This window comes from Balaenoptera musculus, chromosome 15 (genome assembly GCF_009873245.2).
Source record: "Balaenoptera musculus isolate JJ_BM4_2016_0621 chromosome 15, mBalMus1.pri.v3, whole genome shotgun sequence".
NCBI lineage: Eukaryota > Metazoa > Chordata > Mammalia > Artiodactyla > Balaenopteridae > Balaenoptera > Balaenoptera musculus.
Window position 1 is genome coordinate 30,310,334 of NC_045799.1, and position 24,264 is coordinate 30,334,597.

The 24,264-nt window shown below is 50.9% G+C and overlaps 3 protein-coding genes across 21 annotated transcripts in view; all 3 read right to left on the minus strand.

Annotated features, from left to right (window-relative positions):
- Positions 1–11,301, minus strand: part of UBOX5 (U-box domain containing 5) — a 41,574-nt gene extending 30,273 nt beyond the window's left edge. For 3 of the 9 annotated variants that reach the window (XM_036824847.1, XM_036824858.1, XM_036824857.1), the window contains exon 1: positions 9,563–9,655. The gene's annotated coding sequence lies outside the window, so the exon portion shown is untranslated. Of the gene's footprint in view, positions 1–9,562; positions 9,656–10,227; positions 10,646–11,194 lie in introns of those variants that run through there. The other 6 variants (XM_036824852.1, XM_036824851.1, XM_036824848.1 and 3 more) reach the window with 4 other exon arrangements.
- On the minus strand, positions 180–11,302 carry FASTKD5 (FAST kinase domains 5). 3 transcript variants are annotated; one of them, XM_036824834.1, is made up of 3 exons: positions 11,195–11,302; positions 9,563–9,670; positions 180–3,201 (listed from the first exon to the last, which is right to left on the minus strand). In XM_036824834.1, the coding sequence occupies exon 3, from the start codon at positions 3,162–3,164 to the stop codon at positions 720–722; it is 2,445 nt and encodes an 814-aa protein (XP_036680729.1). In that variant the 5' UTR covers positions 3,165–3,201; positions 9,563–9,670; positions 11,195–11,302; the 3' UTR covers positions 180–719. The 3 variants fall into 3 exon arrangements, with proteins under 3 accessions (XP_036680729.1, XP_036680731.1, XP_036680730.1); XM_036824836.1 differs by lacking the exons at positions 9,563–9,670; positions 11,195–11,302 and adding exons at positions 5,747–5,850; positions 9,991–10,206; XM_036824835.1 differs by lacking the exon at positions 9,563–9,670 and having other exon boundaries at positions 11,195–11,281.
- Positions 11,303–13,309: 2,007 nt separating this feature from the next.
- On the minus strand, positions 13,310–23,868 carry LZTS3 (leucine zipper tumor suppressor family member 3). 9 transcript variants are annotated; one of them, XM_036824840.1, is made up of 7 exons: positions 23,749–23,854; positions 19,278–19,389; positions 19,002–19,091; positions 18,500–18,656; positions 17,431–17,901; positions 16,227–17,093; positions 13,330–15,886 (listed from the first exon to the last, which is right to left on the minus strand). In XM_036824840.1, the coding sequence occupies exons 4-7, from the start codon at positions 18,569–18,571 to the stop codon at positions 15,188–15,190; spliced, it is 2,109 nt and encodes a 702-aa protein (XP_036680735.1). In that variant the 5' UTR covers positions 18,572–18,656; positions 19,002–19,091; positions 19,278–19,389; positions 23,749–23,854; the 3' UTR covers positions 13,330–15,187. The 9 variants fall into 9 exon arrangements, with proteins under 9 accessions (XP_036680738.1, XP_036680735.1, XP_036680732.1 ...); XM_036824837.1 differs by having other exon boundaries at positions 18,933–19,091; XM_036824839.1 differs by having other exon boundaries at positions 18,933–19,091; positions 23,670–23,753.
- Between the last annotated feature and the right edge of the window lie 396 nt (positions 23,869–24,264).

The window sequence follows — 24,264 nt, forward strand, 5'->3', positions numbered from 1 at the left end:
ACATTCTGCCTGGTCACCAGATTTGGGAACCACTGGCCCAACAGGCACTCATGTAATTCTACTCTTCTAGGTCCAATTTTAAGGAGAAAATATCCTTGGGAGTGGGGTGAGGGGGAATTATGTAAGAGAAGTAGAAATGCAGACGAGGGGGCTAAGAGGAAGATATTAAGCTAATTCTGAAATGGTTCTTTGAAACAGGAAGAACCAGCAACTAAGGACAACCAACCAAATTAAATGAAAATGAAAAGGACTTTAATTTTAGAGGGTGTGAAGAAAACATGCATGGGGGAAAAATGGTGAAATGTAAGTGAAGCTGTAAAAGATTCTTATTTAAAACGAAGTATAAGAAAACCAGTTTTTTAAAATGAGCTTTAGACAATGCCTGACTACACTTCTGTCCTAAAAATTCAAAATAACCATGAGATGAGGCCGGTAAACAGAAAGGAAAATGAGATAGGAGTTACTTGACCATAAGACATTTTAAGATGTTTATTATTTACCTGCACAAATTAACAGCAACTTATACAACTGAACCAGGTTACAATTAATTCACAGTAACGTAGGCTAACTTCTATCTGCCACAGACAAGAACACAACTAAGTCTCCTCAACAGATGATTTTATTACCAAATCTACATTCTGGCTTTTATAACTGTTTCACAACACCTGGCACAGTGCACATCTACAGCATTTATGACTAGAAATGACCCTAAAGGCCCTTCAGAGAGCAGAGGTGAACACTTTCTCATGGAGAAAGGCCAGCTTTTCTAAGCGAGTTCGTTTCAGTAGTGGGAGCCATTCCCAGTGAGATAACTCCACCACATGGTACCCAAGCTGATTCAGCTGCCGCCTCTTCATATTATGTAGTCCAAGCAGATCCCTGGAACCATAGCAATACTGGTTCTTGTTTGTCAACTGAATAGCGAGCTTCACTTGCGGGGCCTGCCTGCAGGCCGGGGGGCACAGGCCAGCCATCTCCATGGCCTCCAATCTGTCTGCTGTATTGCAAAGGGAGCTCCCCATAGGTATGGCTGCCTCCTCCTCTAATTTCATGGGCTGCTGCCCACTGTCTGACTCAGTTTCCCCCTGCAAATGCCCTCTTGACTTCCCTTTTAGTAGCTGATTCATCAAATCATCTGTAAGGCTGATTCCCACATGCTTAAGCCTTAATTTGGCTACATCTTCAGTTGGTGTGGCTTCTCTGTTAAATGGTAATGGCTTCATGTTAACATCAAGCTGAACCTCTAAATCAGAAGATCGGGTATGAGGCAAAATCATATGGTGTTTGACATACTGGGGCCCACCCAACATGGTCTCAAGTAAAAAGAGAGCTTCTAGGAATTCAGGCTTTGAGTTCATATCCTTCCTTGCTAAATTCCACAGCATTTCCAATGCCTTTTGCTGAAGGTGAGAACTAAGACGATTGCCTCTGTAATCTGGACACTCAATGCCAACTGTACCATCAAGAGTATACAGCTCCTTGGTGACCTCAAACTTACTTCTCTCCTGAGCTAACCTGACAAACCCTGGACTCAAAGCGAAATCTATGAGCTCTACTGGAAAGTACTCAGAAAATGCCAGGCCCAGCAGGCAGGTGAGCAGGTGTTCTGGGTATCGGTTGAACTCAGGCATCTTTCTGTGAATCTCATTTATCAGGCTAGAATAAAACTCTTCTGCATTGGGTGGCTTATAATTCAGAGTTCCAAATGACCACAGAATCTTGGCAACATCTTTACTTCGACAGTATGCTACCCTAGGAGGCAAAGAAGCAGCCACAGAATTCATTACCCCTTCATCCAGGATGCGTAAGGCCGAGCAGGCAAGAGTCAGGTGCATGACACCTTGAACTCCCAGGGAAGGAATTCGCTGAGGAGCAATCTGTCCAAACTGTTTCATGAAATTTACGTGATCCACATGAGTGAAACGGAACATTTTAAGAATATTCACTAAGGCATAACTACTCAGATGCTGCATGTCAGCACAAGCCAGGTCTCCCATTTTCCGCATGACAAATTCAGAGAGACTACTACTTGATTTAAAAAACCCCAAACAGATTGTACCAACCTCCTCTAAATTGATCAAATCTATATACTTGAGGATTAATGACTCCAATTTTTTCATTAGGTCCTGAGGTGCCTGACGACTTTCACCTATAATATAAATTAAGTGAATCAGCTGGGACAAGGATAGCTCTTTCCAGTGCAAATTAAGATAACTAAAAAAGATTTTTAAAAACCGAGGTACTCTGTGGCCCAAGTACCGCCAGAGGTCAGCCACCAAGAGAAGTTGATCCAGACTCATCTCCCATACCTTATGGCAAAATTTGGTTTCAAACACATCTAGCATTGAATGGGAATGAGGAATTCCTAAACTGACAAAGGCTTTCAAAATACTGATCAGATCTGGGGCATCAAAGAGATTTATGTTTTTCACACTCAGCTGGCAGAGCAGAGCAAAGCTGGCACTGGACAGCAAAACAGGATGCTGCTCTGCAGGCAAAGAGCTCAGCTTACAAAAATAGTCAGCAATAATTTGAGGCTGGAGATTATCTTGATAAACTGTGACTTTGTGCAAAATTAGTTCACCTTCTGAAACAGACAGGGGTTGACAAGTCTCAGACCTGTTATAGCTGTGAAGCTGGTATTCTGGTCTTAGCTGTAGGAAAACTCGAGGGTCTTCAAAGGAATCAAAAGTTTCTACATCCTCTTCATCAACTCTCATGGCCCTGGGTGAGCCCGGCTTCAACGTGCTGGCCTTAGAGGCAGAAGCCCTGCTGACTTCCAAACTGGGGAGGGTACTGCTAATTGTCAGAATTCTCCCAGAAGCAGAGGTGCTACAAATGTTAACTTTCTTGGCAGGATGGCAGAGGCTGTTTTCTGGAGAGTCCTGTCCTTTGCGCCACGTGCAGCTTCTCATATTCCAACATGCCACACTTTGGGTTGCACTGTAGGTAAAAGGATTGCAAAAAGCTCGATATCTTAAAGGTTTTAACAGCTTGAGAGTGGCTGCCATTCTGGTGTCAGTACTGATCATTTTGGCAGTCAGAACACAGTCCTCACAGGTTTGACCAAGCAATTTCTTGTTTACATGGTTCTTGATTAGAGCTGGATGGGAAGGCATTCCACAGAAACTGCCTGGAAATCTTCGGCATATCACAAGAGCCATGGATCACAAATGACTGGGCCAGAATTGGTGCCAGATACTGAAAGAAGGGTAGATGAAGAGTAAGTGGCTTCCACCTATCATAATACCAAAATTTACACACTATAAAAAATGGATTAAAACTACACCACTGTCCACTCAAGTAAGTTCAATGCTAGTGAACGCCCAAACCACAAGACAGCATACATCAAGGATAAACCCCAAGTACCTTGCATAAAGGCACAGGAAAGCCCCAAACCCAGGGTACTATTGGGCAGTTCTTCGGACTGCTCCTCAGTCTGAACTTCCTTTGTCCTCTGGACAGACTTCCTTTATGCTTAGAAACAGCTGTTCCACTAACATCCAACAGGAAGGAGGCAGGCAGATTTCCAAAAAGAAAGCTGGGAACAAAAGTGAGCAATCTATTCCACCTCTTTGATATCAACACATAAAGAGCATAATTGGAGAATAAGAAAGTTGGTAAAAGCTGTCATACTAACAGTTAAAGTAAAAAGTGGGATTTGGGGTAAAGTTTAATTAATTATACCCACAATAACCTTCCCTGTTCCTCCTTTTGATTACAGAATTTGGTTGTTCTAATGCTGTTCCTGTACCTCTTAGAAGATGCCTATCCTCCTTCCAGACCTCTCCAGTCTAAATCACTATCGCAGAGTAGTCATGCACTTGGGAAGTAAACTCAAAAACTCACTCACAAGGAATGAAATTGTGCCATTTGCAGAGACGTGGATAGACCTAGAGACGGTCATACAGAGTGAAGTAAGTCAGAAAAACAAATATCATATAATATAGCTTATATGTGGAATCTAGAAAAAATGGTACAGATGAACTTATCTGCAAAGAAGAAATAGAGACACAGATGTAGAGAACAAATGTATGGATACCAAGGGTGGGGGGTGGAATGAATTGGGAGATTGAGATTGACATATATACACTACTATGCATAAAATAGATAACTAATGAGAACCTACTGTACAGCACAGAGAACTCTACTCAGTGCTCTGTGGTGACCTAAATGGGAAGGAAAACTAAAAAAGAGGGGCTATATGTATATGTATAACTGATTCACTTTGCTGTACAGCAGAAACTAACACAGCATTGTAAAGCAACGATACTCCAAAAAAATTAAAAAAAAAAAACTCACCCACTTTGGTGGGGGAGGGCAGAAGGCTCAGGCCCTACTCACTGTCAATTCATGGGTGGGACACAAAGAGCATCTCAAAGCTGGGCTCAGGGAGCACCAATTCATGCAACTGCCCTGCTGACAAGGGGGCAGCACAGCTTTCCTCTGGAGGAGGCAGATTAACAATGCTTCCAGTGAGTCAGGTGTTGATTATCCTGCCTGTGAGCAGCACAAGTCCCATTTTTCTCCTATAGTAGAAACCATGAGAGGCTATGAAAATGACTCTGCTGTACTCTTGCTTTCAATGTTTATTGTCTTTCCCTACACTTGAGAAATGCCAAGGCCTGACAAAGAACACCCAGGGAGCCCTAAGCTGCCAAGATATGGACCAGACAGGGCTCTTGCTGCAGAAAATCCCATGAGGGTTCTAAGGGTGCCAGAATGACTTTCTGAAATGCCTAAGCAACTCCCCTGTCAGTCCCTTCCTTCCAGAGCCCACAGCATAAGAAACAGAGGACTGCAGGGCAGGCCAGTAGCTTTTTTCAGGTAGCCCAGCTACACAGGCTTCTCTGGATGGCAGAAATGTATGCTCTAATTTCTTTTTGAACCAGACCAGAATTCTCTCATGCCAAATCTTTATACGCTTGGTTTCTTACTGTGGCCTGGGGACCATTCTGCCCACTATGTTTCAATCTGTGCATCCAGATGCTATAGATCAGGTGTTAGCAAACTATGGCTCAGAGCCCAAATCCAGCCCTCCATCTGTTTTTCTAAGTAAAATTTTATTGGAACATAGCCAGGCCATTTGTTAAATATTGTCTATGGCTGCTTTCTCACTACAAGAGCAGAGTTGAGTAATTTTGGCAGAGAATATATGGCCTGCAAAGCATAAAATATTTACTATCTGGCCCTTTACAGAAAAAGTTTGCTATAGACCATTAGCTTACTCCTCTGAATGCATATGGCCAACTTTTTAAAAATTAGAAAACATCAGAAAAACAGTACTAAAATAATTTTTTCTTTAACACTTAGATGATAATTAAAGATTTATGCCTCAAAATAGTCACTAGGAATCTCAATTAATATCGCAGCACAGGCATGGTGGGAACAAAGGAGCGAGCAATTAATGGAACTTTTCAGCTGACAGAACAGGGCTTTTAAGAATACCTGTTTCAGAGGACTTCCCTGGTGGTCCAGTGGTTAAGAATCTGCCTTCCAATGGAGGGGATGTGGGTTCGATCCCTGGTCGGGGAACTAAGATCCCACATGCCGCAGGGCAACTAAGCCCGCATGCCGCAACTACTGAGCCCGCGCACTCTGGAGCCTGCGTGCCACAACTAGAGAGAAGCCTGCACTCCACAATGCCCGCATACTGCAACAAAGGTCCTGCGTGCTGCAACTGAGACCTGCCGCAGCCAAATAAATAAATCAATAAATATTAAAAAAAAAAAAAAAAAAAGAATACCTGTTTTGGAACCTGGAATCTAAATTTAGTTCAACACAACGTGCAACTAAAGCAATTGTTCAAAGTCCTTCTTCTCATCTTGGGAACTAGATCTGAAGAAATAACTTAAAAAAAAAAAAAAAAGACAAAATTTTTTTTTTTAACAATAGCAAAAAACTGAAAACCCATATGTCTCTCCAGAAGGAGGAGGGTGATTTACAGAATAAGTGTATGTCAGGCATCAACACATGGAAAAGTACATACAAATAGTCAGTGGAACAAACAGAACACAACAAGTGCCATCACTTAAAATACACTGGGTTGGCCAAAAAGTTCATTCGGGTTTTCCCAAATGAACTTTTTGGCCAACCCAATACTTATATAAAAGGAAAGTAACTATGTAGCTTCTTTGTTGGGAGACTTTCTGCTACACCTTTGATAAATTAACTTTTTTTCCCTTTTTATTGGGGTTAAAACTGTTAAATAGAAGAGTACATGGATTAATTTAACAAATACTTTTATAAATAATATAATTTTATTTTATTTTATTTTTTATTTTTATTTTTTTTAATTAATTTATTTATTTTTATTTTTGGGTGTGTTGGGTCTTTGTTGCTGCACGCGGTCTTTATTTGTGGCAAGCGAGGGCTTCTCTTCCTTGCAGTGCGTGGGCTTCTCATTGTGGTGGCTTCTCTTGTTATGGAGCACGGGCTCTAGGCGCACGGGCTTCAGTAGCTGTGGCTCACAGGCTCTAGAGCACAGGCTCAGTAGTTGTGGCGCACGGGCTTAGTTGCTCCACGGCATGTGGGATCATCCCGGACCAGGGCTCGAACCCGTGTGCCCTGCACTGGCAGGCAGATTCTTAACCACTGTGCCACCAGGGAAGTCCCAATAATATAATTTTAAAAGCACATTAAATAATTTAAGTTACTGCAATTAATACTACCTAAGAGTACTTAATGAGATTACTGTATGTGGTCCTGAAATGAACAAAAGAACCATGTGGAACATCAATGTTTGACTGGTGTAGATCCAGTGTTTTGACTTGATGTGGCTCTTTTTGATACAGGCGAAGGGACTTCCCTGCTGGTCCAGTGATAAGACTTCACGCTTCCAATGCAGTGGGGCGTGGGTTCGATCCCTGGTCTGGGAACTAAGATTCCACATGCTGTGCGGCACAGCAAAAAAAAAAAAAAAAATACAGGCTAAGTCCCAAGATGGAAATAACAAGAGCCACAACTGTCTTAGGGTCTCCACTGTGCCAAGCCTTGAATGAGCTGCTTTATCTGCATCAGTTCCAATCCTTACAACTTTTCTGTAAGGTAAGTTTTATTATCTCCATATTGTTGATAAGGAAAAAGAGTCTTCACAAGATTAAGAAACCTGCTGAAGATTACACAGCCAAGGGACAGAATGGGGTTTGACATCACATTAAAGATTATCTGATTCCAAAACCCACATTGCTAGTGTATTGGAGAGACAAGAAGGGGAGTCAGATTCCAGACAGGGGTGTGGGGAGGACCCCAAACAATCTATACGGTTTCCAGGTGCCAGGAAGCTAGAGGACTAGAACTAGGTGAGCCCCAAAGCTCCTCATACCTCTAATAGTCTAAGATCCTAGCTATCATTAGTATATACTACTTATAAAAAGAACAAAAAGAAGATCTCAAAGAGCAAAATCTACATGAAGGAATGAGTTTACAAGATGCCCCAGTATTAAGGTAAAGAGAACTATAATTGAAGTTTATACATAAGTTCAACATAGAAGGGAAGTAAAGGGAAACCTCAGGATAATGATGAAGGAAGATCCCAGGACTACAGCTGTGAGCAGACACAAAGAGCAACTAGTTTATGCTGGAGGAGATGGATATTACATAGGAGAGAAGATTTACATTTCTGACGGGTAATCTGAGGACCAACAAAAATGATTAATTCCAAACAACACAAAAAAGTTGTACAAGACAGAAAATGTTATATTACCCTCCTTACTCAGCTGTAAACAATAATAACATAATCTTACTTATATAAACCTTGAATACCTGCCTCATCAAAAATTATGAGCAACCTATGTTGGGACATTAAAGAGAGGGGAAGTGGGGTAGAAGAAAACTGAGTAATGATACAAGAGACCTAGAGCATCAAAGTCCATAACAAAGAAGTCAAAAGATTTTATAGACATAGATATATCCTAGAAATCAAGAAATAGAAACACAAATGTTATTTAGAAATACACCAATGAATGCCAAAAGAAACAGGCAAATAGTTGAAAAGTGCCTCTGGGTAACAAAAATGGAGGGAGAAAAGAAAGGGAATTAATTTTAGTGTTATAAGATCTGTCAAACTATTTGCCTTTTTTTTTTTCTTTTTTTTTGGCGGCGCTGCATGGCTTGTGGAATCTTAGGTCCTGGACCAGGGATTGAACCTGTGCCCTTGGTAGTGAAAGCGCAGAGTCCTAACCACTGGGCCACCAGGGAATTTAACTACATAAGCCACATATATTTTTTTTTTCTTAATAAATTTATTTATTTATTTTTGGCTGCGTTGGATCCTCGTTGCTGCACGTGGGCTTTCTTTTACTTGTGACGAGTGGGGGCTACTCTTCATTGTGGTGTGCGGGCTTCTCACTGCGGTGGCTTCTCTTGTTGCGGAGCACGGGCTCTAGGCGCGTGGGCTTCAGTAGTTGTGGCGCATGGCTCAGTAGTTGTGGCTCACGGGCTCTAGAGCACAGGCTCAATAGTTGTGGCACATAGGCTTAGTTGCTCCGCGGCATACGGGATCTTCCCGGACCAGGGCTCGAACCCGTGTCCCCTGCATCGGCAGGCTGATTCTTAACCACTGCGCCACCAGGGAAGCCCCAAGCCATGTATTTTTAATTTAAAAACTTAAATTTACAAAATGCATGTTCTAACAGGAAATTGAAGTGTTCTTCAAGAAGACAATCAGGGACTTCTCTGGTGGTCCAGTGGGTAAGACTCCATGCTGCCAATGCAGGGGGCCCAGGTTCCATCCCTGGTCGGGAAACTAGATCCCGCATGCCACAACGAAGATCCCATGTGCTGCAACTAAGACCCAGTGCAGCCAAAATAAATAAATAAAAATAAATATATAAAAAGAAAAAAGACAATCAGTGAATAGAGAAAGCAACCTACATACTCAAGGAAAATGCTGACAAGTTATTTCTAGTACAAGCACTTCCTATTGTCTGTAGAACTTCTCTGTGGATGCCCAGTAAAAGAACGATGACAAAATAAATAATCTTAGAGCCATGCAGAGTGAAATAGCAAATGGCAAACAGCAGCTACTCACTTTTTCACCATGCAACTTTTAGCACAACTGTATAGACACCATATCTATGTATACAGATCTGAAATATAACCACTTCAGAAGCTGGGTATTAAGTACTGTGGAGAAGGAAAGGGAAGAAACACAAGGAAGATATAGAATCAATAAAGCAGAAGAGTGGGGGGAAAAGGCACTACAAAGGAGAGGAGGCCAGAATGTTTTGCCCAGATAGAGAGAAATATAGCTGAGAGTTAGTTCCTCCTCACTTAAGGGCTCCCAGACAATCCATAAGAAAGCTGGAAAGAGAACACTATGAGATGCCCAATCAATAACTCCCGATGCCTCCTCTAAAGGTTCAAATTTATGTGACATCATTTCACAAAACCCCTTTCCTAGTTAAGTGCCCCAAGGATACTCTCCTTTCCATCTCCTCTTTAGGGGTCCTAAAGAACCAGAGTGGAGCCTCAGAGACCACTGGACCAACCATGGCTGTTCTGAAAGGCACTGTCCAAACCACCCTGAATGATGTGATTTCACAAGAGTGAGAAATCTTACCTTTCCACCTTCCAGGTACAGGTCTGAGCAAGGCCGAATAGCTTCGTTTTAAACTACAGTCCAGAAGTTAGAGGAGGGGAGCCAGGCGGAAGAAGGCAGCCATGCTAACTGTAGATTAAGTATATGACACCCTCAGCATATTCAATTTACCAGTTACCGGATCTCATCCCTTAATTCTGATTTGATTCTTTTGCTAGAAAAATTTAACCCACTTACATCCTGATAAAATTACCACAAATAAATGGATACTTCAAACTCCATTTTTCTTTTAGCAAATAACGTGTTGAGTAGCCCTGAGAATTAAAATAGCAAAAAACGAACTTTCTCTAGGCACTGCAGTCTACGAGAGGATTGACAAAAATCCCAACATGTAAACTACCTGCACCCACAATCATGTGAAAAAATTTCCAAATAAACAGTCCAAGTACCTATCACTGTTAGCACAACCAAACATTTGGTTTTATCTGTTTTCCTAGATTTGCAAGGCTGCACAGTATAGTATTTCAGACAAGTGAAGGGGAAACATCAGAATTCTTTGGTATCAAAGTTGACTTATTTGCATGATGAATGACAAGGCTTTGTTGGGGACCAGGAAAAATAAACCAATGAATGGGGAAGAAAATCATACTGACAAGTTAGATGTGCATAACTGCCAAAAACCTCACTTTCTCAGTTGTCTTATGCAGCACAGAGTCTTTAGGTTTTATTCTGGTCTACCAGGCAGAAGCAAATTCATCCCAGAGCTTGCCCAAGGCCATTCAGAGCAGTGAGTCACAGAATCTAGGCGACCGTTCCTACTATTCACAAAGTGTGAGCAAAGTGCAGAAAACATAAATTCAGATTCCAGCAGCAACAAATGACTAAAGCACAAAACATTAGCCATGTTGGTGCTAAAGCACTTGGCTCCAGCTCCACAGGATGAAGCCCCGTCCAAGGGTCTGCAGTGAGTGGGCAATGAAGCATCACCCGAGGAGGCCCATGAACGTAACTGGTATGGAGAGGCCCCAAAGCTCCCTGAGTCAGGAAAGAAGAGCTGTGTCATGATTTGTACGGAAAGAGAAATGGCAATTCTTTTTCTTATCCCTGGAGAAAAAAAAAGGGAGGGGGACATCAATAACACCCTTAGACTTGTGCAACCAGAAACTATCTGTTAAAAAATGGGGAAAGGGTATATATCGTATTGATATTTACTGAAGACTCAACCTGTCCCAGGTACTAAGCAAAATGCCGCAGGGCCCTGCTACTCAAAGTGCGGCCTGCGGAGCAGCGGCATCAGCCTCACCTGGAAACTGGTGAGAAACGCAGAATCTCAGGCCCCACCCCAGGCTTACAGAATCCGAACCTCCAGATTCCAGGGAATCGCATGCATATTGAAGTGTGATAAGAGAAGCGGCAGAATATCTCACTACGCTCTCACAACAGGCCTGTGAAATAAGTACTGTTATATCTCCGTCTCACAGAGGAAAACTCAAGGTTCAGGTAAGCAGCCTGCCAAAGGCCACAGAACTCCGGGTCGCCGAGGTTCTCCCGAGAGCCGGGCCTTGGACAGGTGCCCGCAGCCCGCGCCGGGAAGCGCAGCCCAGCTCGGCAGGGAGCGCCGCCGCGGCCTCCTCTCTGGCCGCCGTTACTCACCTGAGCCTGTCGAGCGCGGGCGCCGCAACACCAGTCGCCACTCCCGCGAGTGGCCGCGCCTCGGCGACTTCTCCAGCTACACCCGGGCCGCACAGCCCCACTTCCGGCCAACTGCCCGCTACTTCCGGATGCTGCGCGAGTGACGGGTGCGGCCGAGGCTCAAAAGACTCTGTCAGCGTTTTCCAAGGACGTTTTCCATAGGAAGATGTTGCTGCAGAGATGGGACCTGCGGAGGGAGAACACCGCTGTGGATGGACGGCTCTGGAAGTCACTTAATAGCCTAGATACAGGTTCGAATCTCAGACCGCTACTCAGGGTTTTATGGCCTTGGCGAAGTCACGTAAATTCTCTAAGCCAAGTTTCTTATCTGCACAATGAGGTAATCATGCATTTATAATAGAGATATATCTAGAAAGCGTTCTCAGGAGGAGAGTTAGTGATGGATAGACGAGCCTATTAGGAGAAATGGATGTGAGGAGCTGGTCTGAAAAGGCCAGAGCTTTGGCAGATGAGTCAGGGTGATCCTCCACCTCCCCAAGTAGGGGGGCTCCCACCTGAGTGGGTATGGGCAACCCAGGCATGGAAGAGACTCTCGAGACTTCCAGGAGGACTTGGCCCCAGACGGCCGTCCCTGGGGGCACTGGAGACAATCAGTGTGATCAGGGTGGTCACACCTTATCCGTGCCTTGGCTGCTGGTCCACCCATCCTAAGGGCTGTGAAGGGGACCTGAGAAATGGTGCTCCCTCCAGGGCACCGTCTTGACAGGGAGACAAAGCCAATGTAGGGAGGACACGTCACTGCAAGGAGAGGCAAGCCTGGCATTCATATCATTTAATTTAATTTAATTTAATTTAATTTAATCTAATTTAATGATATGAACAGAAGTTATTTCAGAATTATTCTGCTTAATCGAGAATAAATAAATTCTAACTTTTGGTGAAAAATGAAGCTGTCGTTGCCTTTATTAACTCTATTTTCTCCTACCTTTGGACAGTTTGAAAGCAATGATGTGTTGGATGATCAACACCTGAGCTCTGTGGAGGGCACTGTTTGCCTGGGGGTGAGCATTTGGGGCCCTAGACCACTGACACCACTGCTCAGAGAGGGTTCTCTCACCGGGGCCGGACCAGGGCAAACACTGTGAGTTGCTGATTATGACTCTGTCCTTGCCAGCAGAACCCAGAGAGAGCCTAGGCGATGAAATGAACTGTAACTGCTCCTTGGCAGCCACGACAATCCCGTTCCTCTTTGCCAATACTCAATTTCCCAGGATTCCCTGAAGTGAGAAGAGCATGTGACTCAGTTCCAGCCCATAAAATTTAAAGGGAATGGTGCTGTGAAGCTTCTTGGAAAGCTTTTACTTTCATGATGAGTGCTGCTGCCTCAGTCACTTCACGCAGCTGTGGCTGCCGCCTTGTGGCATGGAGGGAACAACATGCAAAAGATGGGAGAGGAGGAGGATGAAAAGTCTAGGTCCTTGATGAACCAACACCTATGACACTTAGAGGATGCTGATGTCCAGACTTTTTGTCAGGTGAGGAAAAATGAACCACTCTTTGAGGTCCTGTAAATCAGGTTGTGTTACTTGTAGCAGAGTGCATTCTTGATTGAGGGTCTTTGTGAGGATGACCAAAGGAATTATAAAGGACAGCTCCCTACTTGAAGCACGCTTGGGTCGCTTCTGCCCTTGGGGCCTCACCACTAATTACAAACCAGTTCTCAGCTTTCATGTGTTCTGCCCTCATACTTCGGCTAATCAGTGTAAGGTGGCTCAGGACGCTGCAGGCTGCATCTAGTTGTCCTGCATCACCTGCCTTCTGACCAGCAGTCTGGTATCCAGATTCTGAGCTGGAACTAGCTTGAAACCCTTTTGGCAACAGTCTGAGCTGAAGAGAAAGCCCCTTTGGGCAGAAACGTGGAACCACTACTCCTCCTGGGCAACAGGGAGGAGCTTGGGCTTTGGGCCAACTTCCTGGCACGGCCCAGTGAGCACCTCCAGTCTCATGCCTCCTCTGGGAAATGTTTACTCCAGCTTTGCCCTCCACACCCCCGTCACCCAGCCTCACCTCCCACACCTGCAAAGACACAAGCATGCCAAAAGAGTGCCATTCAAGAGGCTTTCTCCATTTTATTTCTTTGGGAAAAGAAAACGAAGTCTTTCCATCACATGTGGTAGAGATATATATTTATATATATTTATATATAATTTCTTTTGTGGTTGGAAATCCCAAAGCTGAGTCTGTTCATACTTTTTTCTATTTTTTTTTTCCTACTAATGCCTCCTCTTCCCCCTGCCCCTCTGGCCCAGGCCCAGTTTCTGGGGCAGGTGCAGTGAAGGGTGAGTGGAATGGGCAGTGATTGCCAGGACAGCCCCCCACCCAGCTCAGAGATCTGGTGAGGGGCACTGGAAAGGGCTGTGCAGAAGGACAGAGGCCACAGGGGCACTCCTGTTTTTGTGGGGGATGCACAGCTCGTTAAACAGTCACCAGTCATGGGAGGAGGCTGGTCAGGGGTCGGGGGATTGCTCACAGTAGTTGCCAGCTCCCTCCACCCTGCCCCACAAACCCAGTCTTGTGGGTGGGTGGGAAGGAGAGAGTGAAAAGAGAGAAATACAAGGGCTGAGGGCCAAGCCTCCTCCGATTTTTATTGCTGGTGTGTTAGAAATTTGCCTTTCCCTTCTTATTTTGGGGAGATGGACTCTGAGAGGGCCCCCAGAGAAGGAAGTGACATTGGCTGCCCCAGTCCCCACTGATGGCCATGCCTACCCTGGGCAAACACTGGGCTACTTCAGGCCTCTGGGACCCAGTGGTCAGTGATCCTCTCAGTTCAGTCTTGCTCTTCAAGAGCAATCATAGCCACTCCCACCCCCCAAAACAAGGGCCTCAGGCTCAAGCTTGGGCCCAGTGGAACTTGGAAGTGGGCAGTGCACCAAAGATCAAGCAGTTTTCTACTGGAAGAAAAGGTGAGGTTTGGGGGAAGAGACGGCCTAGGACAATGATGTTCTGAGCATGAAAGCAGTAGGCTGAGCACAAAAGCAGAAGGTGGCTGAGGGAATCAAGTCAGGGAAAACACAAGAAGACATCACAGACACTCATGTGACCTCAGAAACTAGGTGAGGGGAGTGCCTGAGAGGCAGGTGGCACTTAATAGCTGTAGTTAGAGCTGGACAGTGGCCCTGGGTGTGGGGTCAGCCAAGCAGATGGGGCTGTTGTCCTGTGGGATCCTGGTCAGAAGGGTGAGGGTAAAGCTAAGAAGCCTCCAGGTGACCCTTCTCAAGAATAGGATGGCAGATCTTCCCTGGGCACTGAGCCTCCAGCCCCAGCCCTTCTCTCCTCCAGCACACACATATGGACACACACTCAGGACCAGGCCAGGCTCTGAGGCCTGAGTCCAAGAGACCTTGGCAGGGAGGGGCTGGGCAGGTAGCCCTCTCAACCACAGGTAGGCCACCTGCTCCCACTTGTCCTGCCAATCTGCCCAGGGAGGGAGAAAAGTACTGGAAGGAGAGAGGCCAGGAGTCCAAGGTGTCAGCTTTGGCAGAACTCACGCAGGCCCTCTCAGGTTACATGGCCTAGGAGATGGGTACAGAGAGCATCTCTGGACACAGGGTGGCTGACAGTAGCAGCCCAGACCCACCAAGGAGCTGGGCACCTCATAGCACTGCAAGGCCTGCCACCTCTCCAACAAGGGAGTGCCAAGAAAAGGAGCATGAGTTCCCCTGCTGCCTGGGCTCCTCATCCCCCCTCACTCTGCCCTTCCCCTGTTTCCTCCTTGGGAGGAGGGTTGAGTGGGCTGCCCAGAGGGGCAGTGGTAGAGCTGGGAGGCACCCAGTGAGGGGAGGGCAGGGGAGGGGCCTGGTCACAGCTGCTTTGAGAACCTCTTTGGTCTGGGGATACAGGGGACATGGGGAAAAGAGATGGCAGGGAGGGGATACTGGGGACTCTGGCCTTTGACTGGGTATTTGTCAAAAGGCCACATGCCCAGGTAGGGGATCAGATTTCTGTGGACTCGATGCGCTCGAGGCGGGAGGGGGTCCAGGCTTTCTTCTCCTCCCCATGTTGGGGTGTAGGTGTGCTGGCACCTCCCGCAGCCCCCCGCTCTCGCAGCCGCCGCTCCAGCTGCTGGTTGCGCTGGTACATCTCCACATAACTCAGCTGCAGCTGCTTCTGGTACTCTATGACCTTCTCCTTCTCCTCCAACCACACTCGGCGCTCCTCTGCGAAGCTGGCGCCCTGGCGTTCCCGGGCTCGCCGCTCAGCTGCCAGCTCAGCCTGCAGGCGCCCCACCTCCCGCCGCAGGGCCCGAGTCCCACTCTCCCCCCCAGCATCCACCTCCCCATCCAAGGAAACCAGGGAGGCGGCAGCAGCCACCCCAGCCTGACGGCGCATCTTGGCCTCGTCGCTCTCGCAGGTGGCCAGCACATCCTGCGGCTCGGCCGGGTCCACTGGGGTCAGCGCCGGCTTGAGGCAGGCAGAGGGCAGCTCGCCCTCACCCAGCTCCAGGCTGGCCTGTTTGCTGCTGAAGGAGTCCCTCAGGCTGAGCAGCTGCTCCTCCTTCTCCCGCAGTGAGGCCCGGCCCTCCCGCAGCTGCGAGCGCAGCCCAACAATCTCACTCAGCTTCTGGGACACGTCCGCCTGCGAGTCCTTCAGCTGCTGCTTCAGTAGGGAAATCTCCCCAGCCTTCTGGCATACCTGGGCAGGGACAGGTGAGAAGAGAAGTCAGGGTGAAGGCAGAGCTCTGCTCACCCCCACCCCAGCCCCCATATCCAGCCCCAGGGCATCAAGCTGCCCCGGGGCTCAGGGTCAGCTCCTCATCATGGCAGAAATGACATGCAGGCTTCCCTCCTCACACTTGGGACAGACATGGCTAATCTCACACAGCCTGGGACAGCTCTGGTCCTCACAGACACTCCTAATTGATCCCTGCACAACCTTCACTCCCCTTGTGATAGCTGTGGGCTGCTGCTCTGGGTTCCTCCAGAGAGACAGAAGGAAGGGGACACAGGGAGATGCCCAACCCCCCAGTCTGCACCTCCCACTTAGTTTCCTCCATCCGGGGCAGGAAGTCGGCCTGTTCCTTCTGGCAGGCGGCAACCTTGTCCTCAAGCTCTTCCCGTTGCCTCATCAGCCGGGTTGCCTCCTCCTGCAGCTGCTTCTTGTCCTGCTGCAGCCGCAGCACCTGCAGCTGTAGGCCTTGCTGGGCGCGCTGGGCGCGCCGGGCCACCTGCTGCAGCTTCCCACTGCAGCCCTGCCGCAGCTCAGCCAGCTCACGCTCCCAGGCCTTCTGACGCTCCTCCAGCACCTGGGCCACTGCCGCCTCGCTCTGCTCCAGGCTACGCCGCAGAGCTGCCACCTCCTGCTCCTTCTCCCACAGCCGTTCCTCTAGCTCCTGGATCAGAGCACTGGGCGAGGGCGGTGAGCAGGCCGCAAATGGCAGGCCTCCACCTCCGCCGTCCCCTGATCCCAGGTGGCCTGGCCGCCCCATGGATGAGGATGACCCACTCTTGCTGGAGGCCCGCACACTGTCGGAGGTTGCCAGGTCCTGGTAGCCTGACCCACCACCGCTGCTGCTGCCACCACTGCCACTACCATAGCTGGCAGTGCCAATGCGGTTGATGTGGCTGGTGGAGGCACTGAGGGGCGCCAGGTGCTGGCTATAGCTGGAGCTGTAGGTGGGCAGGCTTGTGAGTGAGTTCCGGCCTGAGTCTGAGAGGCCGCCCCCACCCCCACCCGCTGGGGTCATGGTCCGAGACTTGTCCAGTCCACCCTTGAGGACACCAGGGCCCTGTCGTGCCTCAGGGGTCCCGTTGGTCTGGGGGGGGCACAAGTTCTGCATGGAGTGGAAATTTTTGGGTACAACAGGCTTGAAGGCCGAAGGCCGAACTAGCGGCTCTGAGCACTGCACAAAAGCAAGGAAGGGGGAGTGGACATCAGGATGGGACCTTAGCCTTGCCCCCAGTCTCTTCCCTCTGATCTAGACTTGTTCAGCCCCACCTCCCACCCCCGTTGGATCTCCATCCTGGGAGTCCCTCCTGGCTGGAGTCCCACCTTACATCCACCACCTGCCCCCCTCACAGCCAGGTCTCTGCCCTAGACCTACCAGCTGGAGTTGGCCCCCAAGGCTCCCCAACCCAGCTTCTATCTCAGCCCCTACAACCCAAAAACGTCCAAGAAGGCCCACTTCACCCTCCTCTCTGGGCTGCCGCCCGCCCCAGGAAAAGGCCCTGGGGACTGACCTGGTCTAGCTTGCCAGAGGTGGCCAGGAGCTTGGGTGGGTGGCTGGGCTCACGATACTGTGGTGGGGCCTTGTCACTGCTGCCGCTGCTGCTGCTGCCACCACTGCTGCCCACCACATTGCCGCAGACATCTGTGTGGTCATTGCCCCGTAGCTCGCCATTGAGGTAGAGTGAATTGGCGAGAGCCTTGTCCTCTGAAGGGTAGCGGCCTGGCCTCTCCCTGCTGGCCCCACTGCCACGGGGGCCAGGGAAACTGCCTTGGCTGCCCCCACCCCCCGTGCGGGTGCCCACACTCTTCATGGCGAACTCCTGAGTGTGGGCCACCCCACTGCCCACACTGCCCATGGCCAGGCGAGGGTCTGGGGGTCCGAGCTCAGAGGGCCGAGGGGCAAAGGCCAGGAGGGGATCCCGCCCTGGATCAGCGCGCACAGGCAGTGTCTCCAGCTTCGCCATGACTAAGCCAGGGGGGCACTGTGGGCACAGGTGGGAAAGCAGATAGGTCAGCCCCACCTCCACTCCCACCACCCCATGCAAGCCCGGCCCGGCAGCACCTGCACCCAGCCCCTCAGTGTCCCCTTCCTTATAGTGGGTACAAGAGTTCCCAAACACCCAAGGTAAAGGAATAGGGCTGGGTAAATAATGATAGCTTGGTAATAGGGGCTGCCCGTTGCACACCTGACAAAGCCCAACCCCCAGGGACCATGCACCTACCCTCCTAGCTTTGCTCTGCTCAGTATTCCATTCCTTAACTCCCACCTCAAACCCACCTCCTTCATGAGCCTCCCAGACTCAGTGACCCCCTCAACTCTTCACTGCAACCCCCAGAACTCAGGTGTACTTTATTCAGGGTCTGGACCCCTATATCCCAACCTCATGGGCTGGGGAGATGGGGTTGGAAGGGGACAGCAGTACCTGGATTCAGTAGGGAAACTCAGAACTTAAGGGAGGGAGAGAAACCCACCCCTATCCAAAAACTGTGGATGGGAGTCCTTCCCGGCCCTCTAACCTAGGGTGTTGCAGTCAAGGGCAGAAGTGGAGGCTCACTACCAGCGCAGGATCCTCTCCTTGCCTCTCCAAGGGGGTGGGGGGCCGACGGGTCCTCAAGCCTTGGACGCTCCGAGGCCCGGTCTGCAGGGGCCATGTGCCTCACTCTCGCAGCTCGGCCAGGACCAGCTGCGAGACTTTGGACGGGCCGACTGAGCCATCCCGGACTGCAGTTTTCTCCTCTGCGAAATGGGAGGAATGGAGGACCTACCTCGCAGAGCTGCCGCATGCCAGGCACCACAGGACGGCGGGCGCGGGGAGGGGACAAGGGTATTGGGGGTCGGGTGGGCGGGAGCTGCCGCGGCGGCGCGCATCTGGGCCACCACGGGCATGCCCCGCCCCTCGCGGACGGCGGGGGACCTCAGCTGCAGCGCTTAGCAGGGGGCCCTCCCGGAGGTCTTCCCAACTCCGCCGCATGGGGGCCTGGCACGAGAGGGCCCCCTACCCATGGTCAGTACCTCAGCAGAGGCCCCCGGGCTGGCTGAGGCCGGGGCAGAGGACGCAGCGCCGCCAGCGCGGGAGCCTACCATGCCTCCCTCCAGGCCTGCTGTTCCTACAGGTGGGCGGGGGCAGGGGCGGGGCCTCTGCGCCCAGCGGCGCCCAGGAGGATTCAGCGCCTGCAGAACCCCTCCAAGAATTCACTGCCTTCGGGAAGACTTCCTGGATTACCCCCCTCCCCCGCTCCCTGTGGACCTTGACCCTGCTCAGTTCACCGTGAATTCCTCTGAGCCCTTCAGTGGACGTGCGTCCCTCCTCCCCCAGGGCCGGCCCACAGGAGCAGGGGGAGCAGGGCCTCGGGTTACCTGCGCTCAGGAAGGCCCCGCTTCCTGGTTCCTTTGTCTCAAGTCCGCACCTGGGAAGACCTGCCCCAGAGATCCTCATATCCAGCCAGGCAGTGGGAGCAGGCAGTGCCTACTGTGAGTGTAGACGCTCAAATACGTGTGCCAGAAATGGAAGGGGGCGCCCTTCAGGCCTTTAACCCCTGTTCCCACCAGAAACCAGGCAGGGAAGCTTCCTTCTCTACCAAGATGAAGGGGTACAGGTAGCAGCCCTTGGCCCCTTGAGTGCTCTTCAAACTGTCTTCTACCCATATGCCCATTTTTAATGCTGTGTTTGTGCTATCAGGCCCCAGACCAGGGGAGCCTTAACAAAACTCTTGCCCTTCAGTCTTCTGGCCATCACACCTGGAATTACAGCCCTAGGTGGTTGGAAAACTTACCACAAACCAGTCCACACTGCCTTTGTAAAATTCCATTCTATCAGCATTTCCCCCCGACCCCCCAGGTGTGGAGAACAGGACTTTACTACATTCCTCCCTTAAGCTAATCTGTTCCACATGTCCCACAAGGCTGAGACTTAGGGTGAGGCAAGAGAGGCACCTAGGGCGAAATTTAAGTGCAGGAGCAGCAAGTGCAGGACCCTGAGAGTGAGTGCCTCCATTCATCTGGTGCCCTAGGTGCCTCCCTTTTTTTTTTTTTTTTTAAATATCTTTGGCTGCATTTGGTCTTCGTTGCTGTGCACAGGCTTTCTCTAGTTGCGGTGAATGGGGGCTACTCTTCGTTGCGATGCGTGGGCTTCTCATTGCGGTGGCTTCTATTGTTGCGGAGCACGGGCTCTAGGCACGCGGGCCCAGTAGTTGTGGCTCGCGGGCTCTAGAGCACAGGCTCAGTAGCTGTGGTGCACGGGCTTAGTTGCTCCGTGGCATGCGGGATCTTCCTGGACTAGGGCTCGAACCCGCGTCCCCTGCATTGGCAGGTGGATTTTTAACCACTGCGCCACCAAGGAAGCCCTAGGTGCCTCTTGACTCACCCTGGCCATGCTGTCTCCACTCCCAGTATACTCCAGCCCAGATATCCCCCTCCCAGCCTAAGCATGACCCCCTTCTCTTGCCATCTCTGGATGCAGTGTAGGGAGCAGCTGGGGACTGAGAGGGTGGAGGCTGTGAGGCCTGAGGCTTAGAACCAGTGGGAAGATCTGGGCAGCAAGGAAGAACGGACAGAATTTCATACAGATGGTGTTCAGGGGGTGGGGGCAAGGGAGGAATCTGGACTGGGGCACCAGGATGGGTGTGACACCCTTAACTTGACAGAAAGAGAATGTTTGGGGGAAATGGGTGATTTGAGGAAGACCAGAGAAAGATATCTGTCACATACCGGATGGAAAGAGAGACTGGAATCATGAGCATTCAAGGGTGGTGTGGGTGGCGCCCAGCATGGAGCTCGAGTGGCAGAGCCCCAGAAGACTGGGAGGTGGTGTGGGAGTGGGAAGAAGGCCAGGAGAAGGCAGGCCCTGAAGACCAAGATGGAGTGGGCTGCAAGAATGTGGGGGCAGCTCCTGGCGTTAAAAAAGGGGCCAGGGCTTCCCTGGTGGCGCAGTGGTTAAGAATCCGCCTGCCAATGCAGGGGACACGGGTTCGAGCCCTGGTCCCAGAAGATCCCACATGCCGCGGAGCAACTAAGCTGGTGCACCACAACTACTGAGCCTGCGCTCTAGAACCTGCGAGCCACAACTACTGAAGCCCACAGGCCCAGAGCCCATCTCTGCAACAAGAGAAGCCACTGCAATGAGAAGCCCACGCACTGCAACGAAGAGTAGCCCCCGCTCACTGCAACTAGAGAAAGCCCGTGCCCAGCAACAAAGACCCCACGCAGCCAAAAATAAATAAATTTATATTAAAAAAAATTTTTTTAAAGGGACCAGGTAAAATTGGGATTGGCGAGGGTGTCCTGAATTTGGCAGGTGGAAACATCACTGGTGTCTATGAGAGAATGATTTCAGAAAAGTGGTGCAAGGCAGAGCCAGACTACAGGAGTAGGAGGGGGGTCTGGAGGGAAAGATGGAAGAGTTCCCCTCTCTTTTAAGAGAAGGCCAGAGAAGGCAGTAATTTAAGGTGGTTTGGGATCCAAGGGCTCTTTTCTAATTTTAGAATTTAACATGGTAGAAACCTGAGTGTGGCGATATCCTGAAGGAAGACATCAATAGTGAGATTAGAGATCTAGGCAAGGGGGCTCCACCAGAAGCCTGGGTGTGGACAGGAGCAAACCTCAGAAGTGATCATGTTGATCATGAGAGTGACAGGAAGGTTCTTTGCAAACATGTTTGTGCAGTACAAACATGCAATACTACCTTCTCTGAGATTCAGGAAAGGAGAATCTGACCATAGTTTGGGGCTGATCATATTCCACCCTGACCCACTGTTTCCCTGGATTGTGTGTTGTCCCCAGGAAGGTCTGGATGCCCAGAGCCCTGGATGGATGGAAATGAGGTCCCAGAACTGTTTCCTGAGCCTCCTATCCCTGTGGTTTACCTGGGGAATCTTTGACCACCAACCCACTGCAGCTCTTCCTGGAGTCTCTCTCCCCAAAGAGCTTCTTGCCATAATTCTAACCTGTTATGGTCAACCCCATGCAAACGTTCCCTGCCCCTTCTCTCTCCCAAGCTTGGGCTGCTGAAGCTTCTTTCCACAAAACCCCAGCAGGGACTGGTAGGATAAGGAGGGGCGTATGTTTCCCTGATAGGTGGAAACTGAGCCCAGGGGAAGGGTTTGAGCTTCATTTGTGGTCAGGGTCCTGAACTAGCCCAGGTAGCTGAGTGTGGTCAGCAAAGACAGCCTCATGGCCTCAGCTCAACAACCTGGGATGACAGCCTGTTGCCCGATTCTGCCTCTATCTCTGTCCTATCAGCTCTCAGTGCCTAGGACATTACACACAGTATTAGTGGTCATGAACAGGCCAAATAGACAATACCTGGGGGTTACATGGGCAGGTCCTTCCATCCTACAGTGACCACCCACCCCGCCGTACCTGTGTCCCTCCCAAAACTAGGAACACTCCACCCTTCTCTTGGGTCTCAGAGGCCCCAAACTCAGCCCACTCACCCCCTAAAGATCTCAGCAGCCCCTCCTGCCAGCATCCTTGTGGGGGGCTCCTCACTGGGCTTTCTTCCCCAGCACTCCCTCCCCTGTGCAGCTGCCAAGAGACCCTTTCGAAAGGGCAAAGCCGATCTTGTCTGTGCTCTGCCCAAATTCTATTGCACCAAGTGCAATAGAGTTATGGAGGTATCAGCTCCAAGTGTAAATCCCAGCTCAACTGATTAGGGGTGGAACTGCATGCAGGTTATTCCACCTTGGGTTCTCACACCTACCTTACAGGAATCTTAAGAAGTGAATGTATTATGGGTAAATGCCTGGCATTCCTCTCAGCCCTCAGAACCAGAGCAGAGCTTGCAGCAGGGCCCCCAAGGCCTCTCCTGTTGCTCATCCTATTTCCCTTGACCTGAGCCCCTCTCCACTCTACACACAAAATCTCTTCTCAGCTCTCTGTGCCCATCCTGCATCCTTCAAGGACCAATCCAAATGCTGCCTCCCAGGACAGCATCCCTGATCTACCCTGGGAGAGGGGGGAGGGCGGTCTTGGAGCACTTGGCTCAGGCCACTCCAGGGATATTTCATTCTGAGACTGGCCTGTGAGTACCCCCAGGGGGAACGGACGCAGTCTTGGGATCTCTGGCCCCTGGCACTGAGGAGATGCAGAGAGAATGCGTGTGGGAATGCTAGTTATGAGCAATGCAAAGAAGCAATGAATCGGACAGGAAAATCAGGAAGGGCTTCCGGGAAGAAGGACTGAGGGAGAAAAGGTATCAGGGGCACGGTAGGGCTTTTGGGGGTGCAGAGGTCTCCAGAACTTCTTGGTTGGGATGTGTGAGGGAAGATCCATCTTCCCTTGGCGACAAAGGGGGAAGGGCCCCATCCCCTAGATCCTGGCTCTGATAAATCCCATGTTTCAGGACTGACGGGGCTGACAGCGCCCCCAACACGCACCCCGAGCACACACACGCGCACACACGAGCCTCCTGCACGGGGGTGGGGGGGTGGCGGGGGGCGGGTGTTCGGGCGCTGCCCGCGACAGATAGAGACCCCGGCCACAGGCCATCCCGAGGAGGTGCCCGGGGGTGGGGTGGTCTCTGCGGTGGGGGAAATCCCTCCCGTACCTCCCGGTGCTCCCCACCAAGGCGTGTGGCCCGGGGGGCGGGGCGCAGAGGGAAGAGGTGACATAATCCGGGCCGCACCCCCTCCGGCCGCCACCTTCCCCCAGGCCCTGCGAAGCATCCATGACATCATCGGCCTCATCTTCACTCCCCTCACCCCCAAAGATCCCAGCAGTGGGACGCGCCCCCTCCCCGGCTCCGGGTCCTACCGAACGAGCCTCGCGGTGCAGCGGGCAAGGCGACAGGTCGGAGCCGGGAGGGGCGCCGCAGTGGGCCTGCCTCACTTACTCGCTATCTCAGGGTCCGGTGCGGGGTCTTCGGCGCGGGCGCCGCCCGCCCGGCTAGCTGGCGCAGCCAGAAGCCCGCCCGGCAGGGCGCGAGGCGCGGGCCCGGCTGCGCTCCGCGCCCCTCCCACTCCCCGCCTGGGCCCCGCCCACTCGCGGCTGCGGCAAACGCGGGCACGCCCTCCAGCCACGGCCCCCGGGCCCGCCAATCCCCGGGCTGAGGCGGGGCCCAATGCCTTAACCCTTTCGTCTCTGCGTCCAGGCCCATGCGTGGGACCCCTCTCTTTCACCCACCCCAGGACGCCGCGAGTCTGCCCCGAGCCCCCTGCTCATTCCCTGTTAACCCTCAAGACCCTTGGGCTCAGCCCCCAGTCTTTCCTCTTCAATAAATCCAGTAGGACCGCGCCCTCCTTGAACCCCACATCTTTGGCGACAGGGAGGAGCCCCTCTGGCTTGGGGAAGGGGCTCTAGAAGCTAAGCCCCGAGCCCTATTGCTCTCGCGCTCCCGCTCTTCGGGACG

Bases quoted from the DNA above. Each gene is read 5' to 3' on its own strand.
- FASTKD5 (XM_036824834.1), bottom strand. From the start codon at position 3,164: ATGGCTCTTGTGATATGCCGAAGATTTCCAGGCAGTTTCTGTGGAATG.
- LZTS3 (XM_036824840.1), bottom strand. From the start codon at position 18,571: ATGGCCCCTGCAGACCGGGCCTCGGAGCGTCCAAGGCTTGAGGACCCG. The intron at 17,902-18,499 runs GCAAGGAGAGGA...CTGTGCCCACAG, and splicing joins CCCCCCACCCCCTTGGAGAG to TGCCCCCCTGGCTTAGTCAT. The intron at 15,887-16,226 runs GTGCAGACTGGG...GTCCCTGCCCAG, and splicing joins TGGAGGAAACTAAGTGGGAG to GTATGCCAGAAGGCTGGGGA.